General features: G+C 36.8%; 2 protein-coding genes across 2 annotated transcripts; both read left to right on the top strand.

Annotated features, from left to right (window-relative positions):
• The first annotated feature begins 160 nt into the window (after nucleotides 1-160).
• LOC107721986 (alpha-N-acetylgalactosaminide alpha-2,6-sialyltransferase 1-like) lies at nucleotides 161-5,189 on the top strand. Its single transcript, XM_016530214.1, has 9 exons — nucleotides 161-509; nucleotides 678-864; nucleotides 947-1,109; nucleotides 2,518-2,686; nucleotides 2,851-2,989; nucleotides 3,746-3,846; nucleotides 4,566-4,649; nucleotides 4,752-4,851; nucleotides 4,996-5,189. The coding sequence occupies exons 1-9, from the start codon at nucleotides 415-417 to the stop codon at nucleotides 5,167-5,169; spliced, it is 1,212 nt and encodes a 403-aa protein (XP_016385700.1). The 5' UTR covers nucleotides 161-414; the 3' UTR covers nucleotides 5,170-5,189.
• A 2,565-nt stretch (nucleotides 5,190-7,754) lies between these two features.
• Nucleotides 7,755-19,257, top strand: st6galnac1.2 (ST6 (alpha-N-acetyl-neuraminyl-2,3-beta-galactosyl-1,3)-N-acetylgalactosaminide alpha-2,6-sialyltransferase 1, tandem duplicate 2). The gene is made up of 8 exons (XM_016530212.1): nucleotides 7,755-8,081; nucleotides 8,247-8,487; nucleotides 9,666-9,828; nucleotides 9,920-10,088; nucleotides 11,145-11,283; nucleotides 11,366-11,469; nucleotides 18,621-18,666; nucleotides 19,081-19,257. The coding sequence occupies exons 1-8, from the start codon at nucleotides 7,978-7,980 to the stop codon at nucleotides 19,255-19,257; spliced, it is 1,143 nt and encodes a 380-aa protein (XP_016385698.1). The 5' UTR covers nucleotides 7,755-7,977.
• Nucleotides 19,258-19,578: the final 321 nt, after the last annotated feature.

Here is a 19,578-nt window from a genome sequence, read left to right as displayed (position 1 = left end):
GAACTAAACTGAAATAAAATTCAAAATCAGCTAGTATTACTCACTCTAGCTGTCAGCTATCTATCTTACGTAGTGACACTGTGCTTCTTTAAGTTACTAGTATGGACAAATGATGCGTATTAGTTTTATTTTTATAAATAAAAAACACTTTTTGCTTTATTTTATATTTTTATTATTTATCAATTGTGTTATGTTTAAACACTGCTCATAGATCTGTGCTGGCCAAAGGCCAATAATATTATTCATAGCGATGGGCGGAGTTTAATGCAGATATAAACACCTGGTTTGATGATGTAATGAATTTGAATAGGTAGATTATAAAACACTGTTACAAACAGTAAATTCTTTCACACAGTGCACAACGCACATGAATAGGGCCAGACTGATAATATGAGTGGAAATTGGTCTTGAAATATGCAGAAAAATTGGACTGCTATTAGTCTCATTCTGACTTGCTGCGTGCTGCTCTATCTAGTGTTTTGGATGAATCTCTCTGAACAGTTTCACGGGTAAGAAAACGACTAGCTAAATATTTTAAAAATGTGTAATTATGGTGTAATTATGATATTCTAATAACTTGTATATGGGTTTTAATACTGTTTTGTGAAATATTTGTTGGTCTGGATTACCACAAGAAGTTTATTCCTGTTTTTGCTAAACACTTGCCTCCTAATTAGCAAAACTGTCATCATTTTATCACCACTTGGAACTACTAGTTTGTACAAAACAGAAAACCCCATTTACCCCACTGAGCGAGAAGTCAACATAACACCTATTCCGGTTCTCTATAAGAACAATTTTACAAAACTTCCAGTGTGGGATTTCGAAGATGTTTATTTGCGAAACAATGACGCAAGAAGACCTGTAAGTGCTACTTTTCCAATACCATTCTCATTGTGAAGTTGTGCAGTCATTTTGATCCTTTGAAAAATCACCTTTTCTGTAGACCTGTCCAGAGTCCCTTCAAAACAAAGAGGATCCCAAGTTCAAGGAGGCGACACTTCCTGACATTCAGCTGTGGCTATACAAAGGTCTACTCAACATAACAGAATGGAATCGATTAGCACACTTCAACAATCCCTTCGGCTTCATGGAATACAAGTACAATGGTGATAACCCAAGGCAAATTAAAGATCATTCCTGGTGAAATATAGGTGTATAGAATCCTGAGTATGTTTGAGAAAGGGGTGCAGTAGGTCATTATTAGCTTTATGTCATTGGCACTGTACCTAAACAATGGAAACGGACGTCTGTTTCTTTATTTGAAACATTACGGCTTCAGTACAGGTTAAGCTTAAAGAATACAAGGGCACATGAATTAAAAAAAAATGATGTGCATGAATAAATAATTTATAATGAACACTGCAATATTCCATAAAATTTGAAATTGTTGGGTGCTTTCACACTAGCACTTTTGGTGCGCACCCGGGTTTGATTGACGTCAGAGTTCGGTGGATGATGTGAACGCTGTCTTCCGAACTCAGGTGTGCACCTGCAAACCGTACCCGAGTCCGCTTAGAAAAGGCGGGATAATCATAATCAACATTATGCCACAAATGCTGTCGATTTACGACATTTAGTTTTTCTGATGACGTGTGCAGTAACCTGTCACTCACATGAGATCCCAGCAATAGCAAACAACAATGTTCCGATCAAATCCTATTGGAAAAAAAAAATCAAGTCCGCTTCTAAATTTAGGGACAATAGGGAAGAAACAATGATGATGGTAACTTCCCTTTCATGCTGACTTTTTAAAAAGCTGAGATATGGGTTATAATGGTAGTAAATATGGCAAGTCACTAAACTAAAATACTCTTTGAATACCGCAGTTGCAAAACATAAATAGTATGTGCTAACATTATTTTAGTGTGAGAAAGTCACTGATTTACTTTTTCTACGTGACGCAAGTTACTTTGTTATCATGACAACGTATCCCAGAAAAACCTAAAACAAATGTAATGAGAACAATTTTTTAACAGAAGAATTCATGTTTTTATAAAATTACACGTTTATTTTTACTCTTAAGTCCTCTAAAGATTTGCCCCAGTAAATGTTTCACTTTGTCAAACATTATGCCACAAACACTGTTGATTGAGCTTAACTCGCAACCTTAAAATATTCCCTTAGTTCTAGTTCCCTAGTTCATCCAAAAATGAATATTTGCTCAAATTATTCTTACACTCCTGCCATCCAAGATGTAGATGAGGTTGTTTCCTCATTACTTGGTCATCTATGGATCCTCTGCAGTGAATGGGTGCCACCAGTAATGCTTATATAAGCTGTTTGGACTCTCATTCTGACGGCACCCACTCACTGCAGAGGATCCATTGGTGAGCAAGCGATGTAATGCAAATTTTTTCCAAATCTTTTCTGATGAAGAAACAAACTCATCTACATCTTGGATGGCATGATGATGACTACATTTTCATTTTTGGGCCAACAATTCTTTTAAGTTTGGATGACCTGTCCGCCATGCACTTTGCGTTCCTTTACGTGCATTTTTTTTCCCCACTGAAGAAGTAAAAGGAGCAGTGGATTTGATACCAAAGCCTAAGTCTTCAATATTACTGCCTGTGCCTGAAAGTTCAAAGGATGGCTGTATCCGCTGTGCTGTTGTGGGCTCTGGTGGCATTCTCAGTAACTCAAAGATGGGCAAAGAGATAGACTCCCATGATTACGTTTTTCGGTAAGAGTAAATGTTTTAAAATAAAATTAGATTTGTAAAAAATGGCAACTGAATGAATGAGTTATGTTCATGATAATGCATGCCAATAACAGATTCTACAATAACAGTTATTCTGAGGTCATGACTGTGTGTATTCTGAAACTGTGTGTATTATTCTTAAACAGAGTAAATGGGGCTGTTACTCGAGGTTATGAGGAGGATGTTGGAAATAGAACATCAGTCTATGTACATACAGCTTTTTCCTTATATGCATCCATTCTGACATTAAAACAGTATGGCTTTCACAATATTCCAAAAGATGAGGTCAGTATATTTTACAATTTTGCATGCAGGTAACTCACTTCAAATACACTGTGCTGCTGTGTTCATCATTGAGGATTATTAATATAAATATACTACACAACTGTACACTATCTTTTAAAAGAGGTTAAGATTTTTTTATGTTTTTAAAAGAAGTCTCTTACGCTCATCAAGGTTTCATTTATTTGATCAAAACAAATAATACAAAATCACTAATATTGTATAATATTACAATTCAAAACAACTGTTCTCTATTTGAATATATGCTCAAATGTAATTTATTCCTGTGATGGCAAAACTGAATTTTCAGCAGCCGTTACTCCAGTCTTCACTGTCACATGATTTTCCAGAAATCATTCTAATATTCTGATCTAATATTCTCAAGAAACATTTCTTGTTATTATCAATGTTCACAACAAAGACAAACAAGACAAAGACAAAGTTTTTTTTTCGTGGAAGCTGTGCCCAAAATTTTTTCCAGGATACTTTGATGAATAGAAAGTTCAAAAGAGCAGCATTTATTTGAAATAGAAATGTGTAACATAAATGTTTTTACTTTCACTTTTGATAAGTTGGATGCATCCTTGCTGAATAAAAGGATTCCTTAAAAAAAATTACTACTGAACCGTAGTGTATATAACGTTTTGTTTGTTTTTGTGGTTCTGTTATTGTATTGTATGTGGTTAAATTTTTAGTAACATTCTATAAACAACTAAAAATATTTTGCTGAGAAGTGACACACTGGTGTTTTTTCAATAGGATATCAAATATGTAATGATCCCTGAAGGCCTGAGGGACTTTGAATGGATCCAAGGCCTTTTGCAGGGAAAAGAAGCCAATGGGTCATTCAAGGGTGAGAGGTGCAGTATCCAACTCTAGTTCTCCCAACACAGTAAAATTATTACAGAAGTCTTTTGAGTTATATAAAGCTGTACATTATTGTTTCTCCTCTATGCCCCGCCTTTCTGAAACGCGTCGATTTTTACAAAGATTTTTTCCTTTGAGCACAGACCCATTGTATGCTGCTCTGCAGGTTCAGGAAACAGTCTTCCATAAAATGCGTCACACAGCGTCACACATGGCGGGCTTGAGTGAGCGGAGGCCGGCGGCCTTGAGAACGGCGCGGCCGGCGGATTCGACGAAGGAGCGTCCGGTGGGTGTGCGACAACCACATGTGACGACCCCGGGCTGGACTCCGCTTCGTCAACGGTGAAAGCCGTATGTGGGGGCGTGTTAGAACGAGCCGTTTTAGGTAGGCGTGGTTGACTCTTAACTTTTATAAAGAATATCTCTTTGGATTTGAGACTTTAGTCTTTGCAAATTTACAGATCTTCTTTATGCACCAAGAGCTTGTAACACATCAAAGAGAAAGGAAAAATTAAAATTGCATCATATGACCCCTTTAAGAATATAATAGTGTCAAACTTTACTCCTAAGCCGTGGAAGAAAAAGTTACAGTGGATATTCCAAGTGAGGTGGTGTTTACAATGCTTGGCTCCAGCTAACATGATAAGGGGTGAAAATGTATCATCTTATTCATTGGTTTTAAAAAACAACATTTGCATTTATTCTTCCACAGGCCACTGAAATATTTCAATGGGAATTTTAACGAGAGTAGATTCTATGTTCTTCACCCTGATTTTCTTCGATACATTCGCAACAGGTAACATTTATGTTACAGTGACCAGTATGTCTAGTCATACAAGAGTCTACGCATGATCTATCTCTTTTGAATAACCCTTATTTTATATATATAAAAAAACAGATTCATGCCATCCAAACAAATGCAGGGCAATTACTGGGCAATGTACAGACCGACCAATGGAGCGTTTGCTTTGTTCTTGGCTATTCACACATGTGACGTTGTAAGTAAAGGCATTATTTATTTTCTATTCATTCAGCTTGTTCTTAAATTGGTCTGTAGCTGTTTAACACTGGAAGTACTCTGTTTTCTGTTATCCTATTTGTATTGTGCATTGTACTTGAAAATGTTTTATTCTCAACATCAGGTGGATGTCTATGGATTTATTACAGAAGACCACCATAAGTACTCCAACTATTATTATGAAAAGTTAAAAAAAACCAGTGTAATTTTCTTTATTAACCATGACTATGGCCTGGAGATAAAGACTTGGAAGGAACTGCATGACTCTGGAATCATTAGACTCTTCCAAAGGCACTAACACATCAAAAACAGAAGGAGGTTGTCTGTTCTGTCTGCAGGCATTATTTAAAAAGATATTTCCAAGTTATGATTCCGAAAGAAGCTGTGTCTCGGTTACATGTGGGGAAGATGGACAAAATCTTTCTTAAAAAGCTATGGACTGAAACTAAATGAAGCATCTGTAATATGCTGCAAGTTAAGCAGGTTGTATTACACGTTTTATCTGTTTTTCTTTTCTTTTAAATTTTTTTTTTATATAGGAGATAAAGGTGATATTTATATATTTAAATATTTACAGCACCTGGGTTTGTGTAGTTTTGATCTTTAATTATTATTCATTACATTTGATAAAACCCTTTTTACTTGAAAAAACAAAACAAAACTTTTTCTTGCCAATGCAAAACAGATCAATATTTTCCTAAAACCGAGCTTTATCTATACACAAAAATAGGACCAACTTTATAAAATAAGTTATTTACTGATATTTTTAAGTATATTTTATATATTCAATAGCTCTATTTCCTATATAACAAATGTTCTGTGGATTACATAACAAAGAGTGAAAAATTTAAGGGGGTCTGAATACTTTCCGTACCCACTGTATGTACTGTTAAGCACATACTTGAGAAACAACACGAAAGAACAGGAACTAGAAAGAAGAAGTGAAGTATAAAAGGACTGGCGCATACGTTTTTCTTGTTGATTTATCCATAGTAGTATAGAGCAGCACACTTAAGACTTATTTGTTTAACTACAGTTTGTGCATTTGTAATATTCCAGTACAAATTCACTACATCATCAAACCATGTGTTTATTTGAGGATTAAGAGAGACCAGTAGTCGTCATCACACTTTCTAATCCAGTGAATATTTGTCAGGGTGGGATCATCTTTGAAATTCAGTTTCTGTATATACACCTTAAAATATAGAAAAGTACTGAAAATGTATGTTTATCTATTTATCTATTAATCTACTAATTTATCAGGTTAGCATTACATACACACACACACACACACACACATATACATACATACAAATATATATATCTATATATCTATATATCTATATATATATGTATGTAAGTGTGTGTGTGTATGTATATATATATATATATATACAGGGCCGTGCACAGACCTTTTGAGGGGCATGTGCTGAAACGGAAAAAGGGCACCCCCCCCCTTAATGACAAATGAAATAACACAAAATAATAGTCTCAAAAATATATATATATATATATATATATATATATATATATTTGGTTTTCCAGAATCTTCTGCATATTTGAACCATTTCCAACAATGACTGTATGATTTTGAGAAAACAATGTTTTTTTCTTATTTTACCTAAATATCATATTGTTTAATTTAGTACTGCCCTTCAGAAGCTACAGAAGATAGTTACACGTTTCCCAGAAGACAAAATAAGTTCAATTTACCCTGATCTTCAAATTCAAAAAGTTTTCACCTAATGCATTATTGTTCCTTCTGGAGCATCAGTGACCATTTGAACCTTTTGTAATCGTTGTGTATGAGTCCCTCAGTATATATATATATATATATATATGTATGTATATATACTGAATATATAAAATAAAATTGCTGAAAAAGAAGAATATTCACATTTACTCAGTAAATGTGAATTTTCATAGCCTATATATATAAAATAGAATTGCTGAAAAAGAAGAACATTCACATTTACTGAGTCCTGGCAGATACTGTGGCATTTCATCAAGAGGGCTGTGCTATCAAGATAACCCAGAAGTACCGATAAACTGAAACAGATTAATGGGGAGCAATGGTCAAAATTCTTATATGCAGCTACAGAAAATATCTGGTGCATGATTTGCTGCTAAAGGAGAATCTTAGTTACTATTTTTACCTACTTTCTACACCCTGGCCTGCACTGTGAACGATTATTCAATGTATTCAATAAAAGTGTGAAAAATACAATGATTTGTGTGTTATTAGCTTAGTCAGATTGTGTTTATTTATAATTGTTAAAAAAGATTTAAGATTATTTAGCAATGCAGAAATTCAGATATTTTCAAAGGGTTCACAAACTTATTTGTGTCACTGCCCTGGAGACTAACGACTTTGAAGAAACTGTGTGACTTTGGAATCATCAGACTCAACCAAAAACACAAACACATCAAAGGCAGAAGACTCTGTATGCTTTTACAGTCTTTGTGAAGAACAGACTGTGTTTGAACGTTAATCTTTAATGTGTACGTTTTACAAGATTTTTATTTTTTCCACAGCCAGCTCTGTTATACAACCATGTCAACAGTCAGTGTTTTCAAGAATTTCTCTGTCCAATTCAAAGAAAATGTCCAATTTAAAACAATGAACTGAAATTCAGTATAATTTTCTGCATGATTTCTGTATATTTGGTTGAATAGGGATTAAAATCTACACATAATCACTTATATATTAACACACCACTTGTCCTCTGTAAAGTCGTGGGCCTTAGAAAACCTCAACAGAGAGAGTACTGTAATATCCACCTCCGTCACTGGAATTTGGCGCGATACACACGCGAGTGTTTTTTTACATACGTAGCGCTCCATATAAGGAAAAGAAGGAGGAGAAGAAATTGTGCACAAACCTAATTGGTTCTCGCCTCAATATGCAAAAGTAAACGAGATATGTGAGAGCTAGGCAGTGTTCAGACGGCGCGCTACACTTTGAAGACATCCAGCTTAAATAACGTAAATACCAAACGTAAGTTTATAAAAATAAAGGCATGTGTGTGTCCATATGTAGGCAGCTCACTTGAGTCGTCGGTAATTGGCCTAATCAAGCTGTAAACTCACAGTTGCGCATGCGAAGATGATTCTTCTGAGGATATTCTTGGCTATATCCTTTATAACGTTACTTCTGTTTATTTTTGTAACATTTTACAATGGAAACTGCACTATAAAGGCACTCTCGCGGTAAGAAACAAACATTTACAAAATACAAATGTGTATAATTATAACAGGCTAGAACGAGAGCTACGCAATTGCAGTTTGTTCAAATGTTTTCTTCTACCAAAATGTTTACGTCATGTAAAGCAATAACAGAAAGAAGACTGATAACTCTGCTGCCCTTCTCCTAAGACAATATGATTCCTTATGTGTGGAGGAAGGCAATGTCGCAGATTCTTTGCAGAGAGTTGAGGAGCCTGACCCAACCAACAGTTCAGTGACTGACTCAGGAGCAGCAAACACTACAATGAGCCCTGACCCTCTTGGGACTCAATTAACGCTTGTGGCCCCCATGGACAAGCACAACTTTACTGCTCTGCCCCAGTGGAAATTTGATGATATATATCGGTTGGATCCACAGTTTAAACCGAGTGTAAGTATGGTGGATAACAACAACTAGAGAAAAGTTTGTGAACATCCTGCTAATGTGGCTGACGTGACTGATGCAACCCTGCTGAAAAAGAAACGCATCTTAAACCAGACTAATTATGGTTCGCTGGTCTTCCAGACTTAGCCTTATCTGTTAACTGGTTTTACAGGTTTTTTTTTTGTGGCACTTTTCTCTCTTGGTCATTGATTAATTTTGGATTAGCACTGGATGACAATCACAACATACATAATTTGTTTTTGTTCTGTAAGAATGGATACAATTAATAATAGATAAAAGCAAACGCGACCACCTTGAAATTTTAAGGCCTCTAAATGATCAAAAATTTGCTGAAAAACACAGTCTACTACATGCCTTCTGTCTTCTGACTCGTAGTTCATATCTTTTGCAAGTAAAAGGCCTTTTAGTGTAATTATAAAAATGTCCATCTTCAGGTAGTGGTACATGTCTTTTTGCTGCCAAATCTGGAATGATTTTTACAAAGAAAATGTAAAAATAACTTTTCCATTGTTAGTAATATCTTAAAATGAACATTTACTGGACTGAGGCAACTTAGGTTTACTTGATTTCTCCATACATCATTTTTTCCCCTAGAAAATGATACAACCCCATTTTCAAAAAAGTTAGGACATTTTGTAAATTGTAATTAAAACAAGAATCTCTGATTTGTTAATTCTTTCATATTCTTTCTCTTTTGTTAATTCTTATTTAAATGACAAAACTACAAAGAAAAGATTTACAGTATTTCACTGATCAACTTAATTGTATTAAATTGTAAATATAAATAAATGTTGATTTTGATGGCTGCAACACACTCCAAAAAAAAATTGGGACAGAGGCTAAATAAAAGTTTATAAGTATCCAAGTTAAACATTTTTTTTTAGACATTGCTCAATAAGCAGGTGAATTGGTGATAGGTGAGGGTATCTTGATAAAAAGTAACAACTGTACCAAACAGAAGATTTTTGCTCCGTTTGGGCTCTGAATAAAATTGAGGTTTTTCTCTCAAGCATGAGCTCCATATTCTCGCTATATCATTCTACATGAGCCATAGAAGCCTGATAATATGATACAAAGCGTAAAACATATATGAAACTTTTCAGACCATTTTTCATTTGTCAGGCTTTACAGAGTTTAAGGCATTTCCCAATATGTTTTTTCAGGAATGCATGGTGTCCTTGCGAAATTCCTCTAATCCTGTGTATAAAGAGAAGTTTATTCCAAACATTCAGCTGTTTTTACAAAGTGATCATGTCAACATGAGTGAGTGGAACCGGCTTTATCACTTCAACAACCCCTTTGGCTATATGGGATTCAATCACACAGGTTTGTTTAATCAGAAAGCATAAGTGTGATAATGTAGATGGTTTATTAAGACATGGTTCTAGAATAATGCACTATTTTCTCCTTTTTATAGCCATAAAAGCAGCTGTTGACACCATACCTAAACTTGCATCTACCCAGTTACTACAAGTACCCACAAGAGCGAAGGATGGCTGTATTCGCTGTGCTGTTGTTGGGACTTGTGGCATTCTCAATGGCTCCAGGCTAGGAAAGGAGATTGACTCTTCTGATTATGTATTCAGGTAAACTGAAAAGTGTGTTTAGCATATTAGATCAGTGACGGTTATTATGTGTAAATCAGAATATCTTGTCAAAGCTTTAACCTCTTAAAGGGATAGTTCAATAGTTCACCCAAAAATGAAAATTACCCCATGATTTATTCACCCTTAAGCCTTCCTTCTTCTTTCAGATGAATACAATTGGAGTTGAAAAAATGTCCTGGCTCTTCCAAGCTTTATAATGGCAGTGAATGGTGGTCGAGATTTTGAAGCCCAAAAATAGTGCATCCATCCATCATAAAAATGTACTCCACACTGCTCCGGGGGGTTAATAAAGGCCTTCTGAAGCGAAGCGATGCAATTTTGTACGAAAAATATCCAGATTTAAAACTTTATAAACCGTAATCTCTAGCTTCCACTAACTGTCGTACTTGTGTTCACGAGAGAGTGGCGTCCAGCGGAAGACGTAGGTGTAGCTTAAGCTCCGGTGAGAAGTGAAGAATGCGGAAGCGCAGAGGAGAGAGCAAAACAAAACACCGGTCATGAATTAGAAGTACAAAATGAGGATTTGTAAAGAAAAATGTTGGAGGATTTTGATATAAGCAGAGAGGAGACTGTTTTTCCTTTGCTATAAACAAAACTTGGTTCTTGCGAGTCTAGCATATTTTCACTGGAGCTTACACTACGCCTACGTCATCCGCTGGAACGCCACTCTCTTGTGAATGCATGTACAACTGCCTGCAGAAGCTAGAGATTATGGTTTATAAAGTTTTAAATCTGGATATTTTTCTTACACAAACGCATCGATCCATTTCAGAAGGCCTTTATTAACCCCCCGGAGCCGTGTGGAGTGATTTTATGATGGATGGATGCACTATTTTTGGGCTTCAAAATCTCGACCACCCATTGACTGCCATAATAAAGCTTGGAAGAGCCAGGACATTTTAAAATAACTCAGACTGTGTTAGTCTAAAAGAAGAAAGTCATATACACCTAGGATGGCTTGAGGGTGAGTAAATCATGGGGTGATTTTAATTTTTGGGTGAACTATACCTTTAATCACATGATTGTTTCTGCTAGGGTGAATGCAGCCATTATAGCAGGACACGAGGAGGATGTTGGGAAAAGGACGTCCGTTTATGTGCACACAGCACATTCCTTAATCCAGTCCCTCATGTTACACAAAAAGAGAGGTTTCAAACAGATTCCTACTGACAAGGTGTGTCTAAACAATCACTTGTTCTTATATGTGGGCTGCTTTGGCTGAACCTCTCATAGTTTTTTGTCTTTTTTTGTTGAAGGACATTAAATATGTTCTAATCCCTGAGGGTCTAAGAGACTACAACTTTCTTGAGTCCCTTATGAAGAATAGAAAAATACCATCAGGAGCATATCGTGGACAAACGTAAGTCATTCTAACAGAAAATAAATTATCAATCAATATTTGTTATCATAAACCAGTAGTGCAAAATATACAGCCCAGGGCGTCCTTAGCTGACGCGGGGGCCGGTGTGAGGTAGGGAGCGGGGCCCCCCTTGGTCCGTTCGCAATCCGGAGGGGTTCCCCATCGGTCCGTTCGCATGGCCCGGTGCGGCCGCACCAGTTGCACCCCCCTAAGGATGGCCCTGATACAGCCCACCTGATCATTCCATACGGCCCGCAGGCCAAGAAACTGAAATCTAATGCAGTTGCCAAATTAACCACACATAGTTGCAGTTACCAAACGAAAAGCTCCACACTGTCACACTGTGCTATGCCATGTGGGCCTACTGGTTTTCTTTCTTTCCCCTTTTTTTTTTTGAGTGTACGCACACCGGCAGCTCCGAAGGCTGCTCAAAATGCTGACGTGCCACAAAGTTTTCACATAGGGTCTTTATCTTTTTTTCAATTTAAATAAGTTGCAGTTTTCTTACCGGCTCATGATGATTCTGAAAGAAATGTGCCAGGATCCTACTGTTAGGGATGTACTAGTAGGGATGAAACCAGTGGCGCCTGCAGGTGTATGGCTGTACGCACTGTGCGTACCATGAGCGCTCAGACTGACCTGAGATTTGCCCCGCAAACATTTCAGCAGTTATTATAGGCCTGTGTGTCCCTTTCTGTCGACTGAACCAGCCATGCCATTAATTATGAATTTATCAGTCTTTTGCATGCCAAAGTCAATTTCTGCATATAAATATTACGCCAAATAGAAGCAGAAAATCGTGCTATACGCACTTTCATAAGATCGTGTTAGCCTACAACAATTAATTTGTAAGCTATTTTACAAATGGGAATGCAACGAATTCATGACAATGTTTTACATTCAAGCTACCCGTAAAATTTATAGTGAAAAGTACTTTAAAAGCGTCTGGAATGCAATAAGGTAATTTTTTAAAGATGTTTTTAAAGCATTTGCTGCATGGATTAAAAAAAAAAAAAGGCTAATAAATAATTCACATATCAGACAAAATTGCGTTGCAGCAAATCCTTTAAAAAGCTATACAATTATAGGACAACGTTTTACATATATGCCATTATAATTTGTTTTATTTTTTAATTGTACAGAATTATAAAATAAAACGAAAATTATAATCGTGCCTGTTTTAGGCTTTTCCTTATTTTTATATTTTAGACATCCATCAATTATGACTCGCCATCTCCTCATTGGACGTGCCGTTAGAGATTACATAATGAAAGTGTTTCGATTTTTCGATTTGAATTATTTCGTTTTAAAGTAGTAATTTAAAGATTTCTATATATTTTTATCATGTCTGTGAGGCAATTCGCTGAGTTTAGGTTCATCATTGTGAAGCGCTCCTGCTCAAGACCGAGACGAAAGAAAGCGTTTGTTTTCTTTATTTTATAAAAGCGCAACGTTTTGTTGATATTGTGAGTGCACACAAATAAAAGTAGACCCTTTATAGTTTAGAATGATGTATTACTATTACCTTTATGAGCAAAAAATTACTGCGTATTTTAAGTTGTTTCCACTGTTCGAAAAAATGCAAGTGATCGCGCTGGCGTCTCCATGTCCTGCAGAGCGCGCTTCAGCTTCCACTCTCCGCACAAACGATTGGAAATGCATCTAACAGCGCACATTTATATAGATTAAACATTTAAACTAACATTGTGATATGCTTGAACTGTTTTATATCTATAGCTTTTATTTTAGGCAAGTTGTGATGATTTGAGAAGGCTAAATTGATCAAACATATAGGCTATGATTAATTAACTGTCTGCCACTTACATTTAACGAATAAAAATAAAATAAAAATTAACTTTATAAAAAAACTAAACGAAATATAATCACTTTTCCATTACATACAAAACTGAACTATTTTAAAAGCTGAAACGGTAGTATAAGCTTTTTTTGGGAGAAGGGGAAAAAAGACCCCCACAAAAAAAAAACCTCTGTGCATACTCCCGGAAGAAATCCTGCAGGCGCCCCTGGATGAAACTATTCACTCAACTCACGATGCGATATGATTCACAACACTGATTTCACAATACAACTTTTTTTTTTTTATAACAAAAAGTTTAAAGACAAATTATAAATGAAAAGGTGTCCTTTTATTATTTCTCAGACAAAATGCTGCACATTTCTTTGTATAATTGAAATATCAAATAACAAAACTAAATTGAATTTTTAAAACGAATCCCAAATCAAATAAATAAATAATGCAAATAAACAAAATCTCTTCATATGAACAAATTAAGGCTTTGCCTGTGCACTTTCTACTTAAAATTAGAGACAACCACTGCATTTTAATCACGATCCAAACAAAGATGCTGCATACATGCAGCGTGAGCAGTTTTTGATTTAAATTAGGTTGTATCATTTCAAAATTTGAAGCAAAAACAGAATGGTCTGACTTTAGTTTTGTGAAACTATACTACATAAAACATCTGCACGAAACAAAAACAGCAGACGGACTGAATGAGAATGTAAATGCACTCTCTGACAGCAGGTGGCGTTTATGGAACAGAAGCAATATAGAGTTTCCTCGGTTACCGCCGTAAACAAAGCAGAGCTGCTCTTATGAACACTACTTTACTATGCATTATACAGAGGCCAGATGAAAAGAAAATACCATCTAAACTTTTCTGAAGTTCCCCTCAGAGATGCATTCATATAAACCCCCACCCTCAACTGTATCGCGATTCGTTTAACATCTCAACTAACATGAATCGTCACATATTTGTATCGATTTTCAACTAGCTCGTTACATCCCTAGTAACGAACACAACTTTTATGCGCATCAGATTAGCAGATAAACCGAGCAGTCTTATTTCTGTGTTGTTATTAATGTTGTGGTTATTTCAGCAGTTTGCTTCATACATTCAATTTAACATCAGGTTAAAGACGGCAAACTTTATCGTTCAATTTTAGACACTTAATGTATATTCTTGCTGCATCCATGAAATAAATGCACAACCTTCAGTGATTGTGGTTTTCTAGTGTATTTAATTGAACTGCTCAGGAATGGCCCATTTCAGGGGTGGCCTGAGTTACAATTTAAAATCAATCGAAGCTGTAGAAATGTATCTACCACTATATGATATAAGTAAAGACTCATATTTTAAGTAGGCTGCTGTGGAGCTTCATATTTCGAGTAGGCTGCTGTGGAGCAGGCGACCAGAGCGGAGCAGGTGACCAAGGTGAAGCCTGCGGAGCAGGAGACCACCAGAGGTCAGGAGGCCATGGTGGAGCAGAGACATGGACAGACCAATCAATGGCAGTAACACGACAAGCAGAGAGTTCATGAACGGCCTCCGTGGCCACGACATGACCGGCAGAATATCCTTGAACAGCCTCAGTGGCCGTAGCATGACATGCAGAGAAATTGTGAGCGGCCTCCATGGCTATGATATAACAGACAGTGTTCAGAGATGCCCTCCATAGCTGTGACAGGACAGGCAAGGGGTTCAAGGATGGCCTCCTTGGCCGTGGCAGGACAGGCAGAGATTTCAGGGACGGCAGAGAGTTCACAGGTTGGCACCAACACAGGACTGAGCTCTAGGGCTTGAGTGGGCTCTGGAGCAGATTCATGGACTGGAGCAGGCTCTGGAGTGGATTCATTCATGCCATCACAGGAAGTGCAGACGACAGTGGCAGGAACTCAGGGACTCCCAGACGTGGACTTGAGAGCACTGCTCGCACTGAAGTCAAAGGTGGAACAATAACACTGGCCATTAGTCTTATCGGTCTTGGCCCAAGCTCTGCATCCTTTGGAACAGGCTCTGGATTGACAGGCATGACATGAACAGGCTCTGGCGGTTGTGGCATGAATAAATCCTGACATGACGGTCGGGACGTGGAAATGCTCTGGTGTAGCAGCCATGACGTGATGAGACTTGGGCGTGGCAGGCATGATGGCCGAGGGCACTGGCGTAGTAGGTACTAGAGAATTGTGGGGTTCCTCATCCATAGTCCCCACAGTAAATGAGGAACCACTCAGCAGAAGGGCATGGACCAGGGCTCGCAAAATTTTAAAATCCCTGGTAGCCCTTCGGGCAGGTACTCTTCAGATTTTGGTAGCCCGAAAACTAATTTAACTAGCCCAAATAAAAAAGACCTTTTTTTTTAAATATAGAAAATCAGATAGGCGTTTAAATGTCAATCAAAAATATTTTCAATACACAAATATGAAGGAAGGAATTTTATTTCACTATTTACAGGGTATCTACAGAATTTTTAAAAATAAATTTAAGGCAATTTATGACCCATTTTAAGAGCTGCACAAGTAAAATGAACAGTATGAGTGGGGTTGGACAATGTCTGTGGTAACATACAGTATTGAGCCATAAAATTACACGATTTACAGTTCAGATACAGGTTTTCACAAAAACTAAAATCTTATACAACAGCATTTCAGCCTTTAGACAATTTTTATGAAAAGGGATAAATCGAGCATATAAATGGTCAATTTAAAATGTATAAATCTTACTGTCTTAATTGTTTAGATTTTTAGAAGGCACATTAACTTCTTTCTAATTTACAACTCTGTGTTTGCTGCGTAAAAACAAGAGTTGATATTTGCATTGATCTGACCATAATCACAAAGAAAGGCTTATTGGAAATGCAAATTCATTCTCTGCCACGAGGTGGCGCTTTAGGAGCGCTGGTAACGGCTGTATACAAAGCAGCTCCACGCTCATAAACGCTGCTAGGTAAAATGAAATTAAAATGCCAACGACACGTTTCTGAGGACCGTCGGTTCCCTTCAGATACATTCAAATAAAGACATCCGCGCCGCGTTTTCACTTGTCAGGTGCAGCGCTCATATTTATTCAATGACATCATTGCCTTTTGAAGTTTAATCCTGTCGTATCGCGACTCTTGTCTTTTCGTCCCCAACTGCAAGACCTCTTGAAATTATAATTAAGACATTTCTTATACCATTTAACATATTTAAAACTTTTTATGGCCTTAAGTTTGATACAACTCACTTTAGGAGTTTTTAAGGACCCGCGGGAGATCTGTATTTAAGAAGGCCCGTCGGGCAGAGTGGAGATACATTTTGGTAGCCCGACTGGAAAACACAATAGCCCCGGGACGTCGGGCTAGCGATTTTGCGAGCCCTGTGGTCTATGAATTTCACCAGGGACCAGTGTATCCTTGCCCCTGTTCATTTAACCCATTATGAAAAATGTCTTTTAATGCCAAATCATTAAAATTAACTAGGTGACAGAGTCCACAGAATTCCTCCATGTAGTCCTCTATGCATCGATCCACTTGACGGAGGCAAAGCAAGGAAACTGCTGGGTTCATGGTAACGGTCTAGCTTTCTGTAAGGTAGAGTCCACTGGAGGCAAGTTGAAGGAAACCAAGTGCAGTTTTATTAAGTCCAAAAAGTGAGCAGAAACACCATAAACAAAGACTTGGTTTGACTAAACAAAACGAACATGAACACAACTCATCAACAGTGGGTTACACGAACAAAGCTAGACAATGAAACGTGAGGGCTATGTATACCAAACAAAGGGTTTACATGATACAATCCAACCAATGAGAATTTCAAACATGCAACAAAGGAACAAATGAGAACAAGACGCATGAACAAAAGGACCACGTGACAGGGTCAGGGAAACACATAAGGCAGGAACCAAGACAAGAAAATCTAAACAAGAAACAACACCCAAAAACCAGCATGACAGCTGCTTTCTACTGTGTATTATTTTTGGGTTTATTATTACACTTTTCAGAGATATAAGGACTAATCTACATTGTTGTCTTGTGTGCTCATTCAATAACATTTGTCTGATACTAGGCTGATGATACACGGGGCAACTTTTTAAGCAATGTTGCCAGGCAACTTTGGGAAATGTTGCCGCCAACGGGCAACCAGATGAGACACAGGGCCCACGACAGATCTAAAGTATCCAGATAGACATTTGTTATCCATTCTCAATGTGAAAGTGCCCAAACAACATTGCTCAAAAAAAGTTGCACCGTGCATCATCAGCCTTAGGCTCTGATACTCTTAGCTTCTCAATACTCAAATTGATGCTTCCTCATTTCCTTGCTCCTCCATCCTCCAGCCTGTGACATGGAAACCGATCAAAGTTAGCCATGTTTTTTTTTAGCCATCTTTTCTTATTTTGTATTTTTATTTTATTTTTAAGAACAGCATATTATAACAAATATACCACCATCTGGTATATAGATGGGCTCCATCTATCCTCAAAAATGTTCAACTGAAGTCTTAAGGAGTAGGTTATTTGTATATATCTTTGTATATATCTCTTGGACCCTTTGAACCCACTGTTCAAATGTGGGTGGTTCCAGCTTGAGCTATTTAAAAAGGACATCTCAATTCTCTAATTGCACCGTGAGGAAGCTTCCAAAGGAGCCATACATCTCCTATTTCAACAGGGCATCTTGCTTTCATAATAGTTATGAATGTCTTAAAAAAACAAACTTGTAACAGCATAAGGCCAGATCCCATGAGTGCAGCTGATGACGCTTTGAAGTGACGCTTGAGTGATCAAGAATATTCTAATATACAAAGCTTTCCTTTGACTCCTCCATCCTCATTTTCTTTCCTTGCATCCTTCCCTCACATCCTAAGGTGGTGGACATAAGATGCAAGGAAAGGAAACAAGGATGCACAAATAAGAAATGAGAAGCACAATTAGATTAGTGTTGTTTCCCCATTTATCATCTGCTGTTGCCTTACGGTTTTCCTTAAAATATATTTCCCTAAAATTAATCATTGAAATTTCACTGTGATGTGGTGAAATGATCACATCACAATGATCCACCATTGTATCAGTTTCATCCTCCATGTTGTATGTTATCTGTGGTAGACTGTGTTGCCTTCCATTATGGGTGATGAATTGTTAAATTCAATTTTAACTGTTCTCACTGTTCTTGGCTCGTCTGATGTGATATTCTGTCCAATGTGGCCACCGACCCCAGATGAGTTCCCCCCTGTCATAAACCAAAAATGAGTTCCCCCCTGTCATAAACCAAAAATGAGAGCGATTAATCTTTTTCATTTAAGTATCTGCCTTATGTTTGGCTGTTGTGGTTTAAATATGCCTATTGTTCAATGATTTATTATTTTAAAGGCCAAGGAATTATTACAGCGGGCATTTTAATGAAAGTTCTTGGAATGTTTTACCCTGCAGTTACAAATGCATAAATAATGTTTTGATGTTTTAAACATGAAATGTTGAATACTGACATTTGGAAATTATTTAAAAAATAAAAAGATACTTGAAATGTAAAATTTCAAAAACAATGTTATTTAATTGTTAAAAAACAATTAAAACCGCCAGTAGGTGGCAGCAAATCCTCTTCTGCTGGCTATGCACACATGTGACATTGTAAGTGCTATTGTAATACTACTACTACTACTACTAATTATTATTGTTATTATTATTATAATAATAATAATAATTATTATTATTATTTGCCAGCTTTTCTTGAAGTCCAATTGTTCATTTAAAAGCATTCAGGTTTATTTGAACCAGCCCCTGAGCTTATTGTTTTATAGTAATGTCATGTTTTTTTCCTGCTCTCATGTAGGTGAGAGTCTATGGTTTTAGCACTGCTGACTATCGGAAATATCCAAACTACTACTATGACACCAAACACACTAAACTAGTGTTTTTTGCTAATCATGATTATCGTCTGGAGATGAAAACCTGGAAGGAATTTCATGATGACAAGTTTATCTGGATGTATTTAGGAAAATCTGAATGAATCTGTTTCTCTTGCAAGAAATTAATCATCTTTGAAATGACCCAAATAATTACTAGACAAAGAATGTAGTTGAGTCAGTGTGTTTTTTTTTTTAAACAATCAGAAAGTGTAACTTGTTGCAAATGTTTATTTATTTTTTTTATGTAACTTTTTGTATTGTTGTGTATTTATATTCTTGAAAAAAAAAAAAAACTCAGGATATTACAGCGTCCAGGCACCAGATGTCGCACTAACTTTAGAAACTACAACGACTTAACATGGTAGTCCCAGATGTTTTCCTTGACTATATAGCCGAAATTACCATCAACGAATACGAAGGCC

This window comes from Sinocyclocheilus rhinocerous, unplaced genomic scaffold (assembly GCF_001515625.1).
Source record: "Sinocyclocheilus rhinocerous isolate Xijiao unplaced genomic scaffold, SAMN03320098_v1.1 scaffold1385, whole genome shotgun sequence".
Lineage (NCBI taxonomy): Eukaryota > Metazoa > Chordata > Actinopteri > Cypriniformes > Cyprinidae > Sinocyclocheilus > Sinocyclocheilus rhinocerous.
Note: the sequence above shows the minus strand (reverse complement) of the source record. Positions and strands in the feature narration are given on the sequence as shown.

What these genes read in the sequence shown, in the direction of transcription:
- LOC107721986 (XM_016530214.1), top strand. Translation starts at nt 415, where the DNA reads ATGCAGAAAAATTGGACTGCTATTAGTCTCATTCTGACTTGCTGCGTG. An exon ending in CATGGAATACAAGTACAATG is followed by an intron (nt 1,110 to 2,517) that starts GTGATAACCCAA and finishes TCCCCACTGAAG; the next exon opens with AAGTAAAAGGAGCAGTGGAT. An exon ending in CTTCGATACATTCGCAACAG is followed by an intron (nt 4,650 to 4,751) that starts GTAACATTTATG and finishes ATAAAAAAACAG; the next exon opens with ATTCATGCCATCCAAACAAA.
- st6galnac1.2 (XM_016530212.1), top strand. Translation starts at nt 7,978, where the DNA reads ATGATTCTTCTGAGGATATTCTTGGCTATATCCTTTATAACGTTACTT. An exon ending in TATGGGATTCAATCACACAG is followed by an intron (nt 9,829 to 9,919) that starts GTTTGTTTAATC and finishes TCCTTTTTATAG; the next exon opens with CCATAAAAGCAGCTGTTGAC. An exon ending in TCTTCTGATTATGTATTCAG is followed by an intron (nt 10,089 to 11,144) that starts GTAAACTGAAAA and finishes TGTTTCTGCTAG; the next exon opens with GGTGAATGCAGCCATTATAG.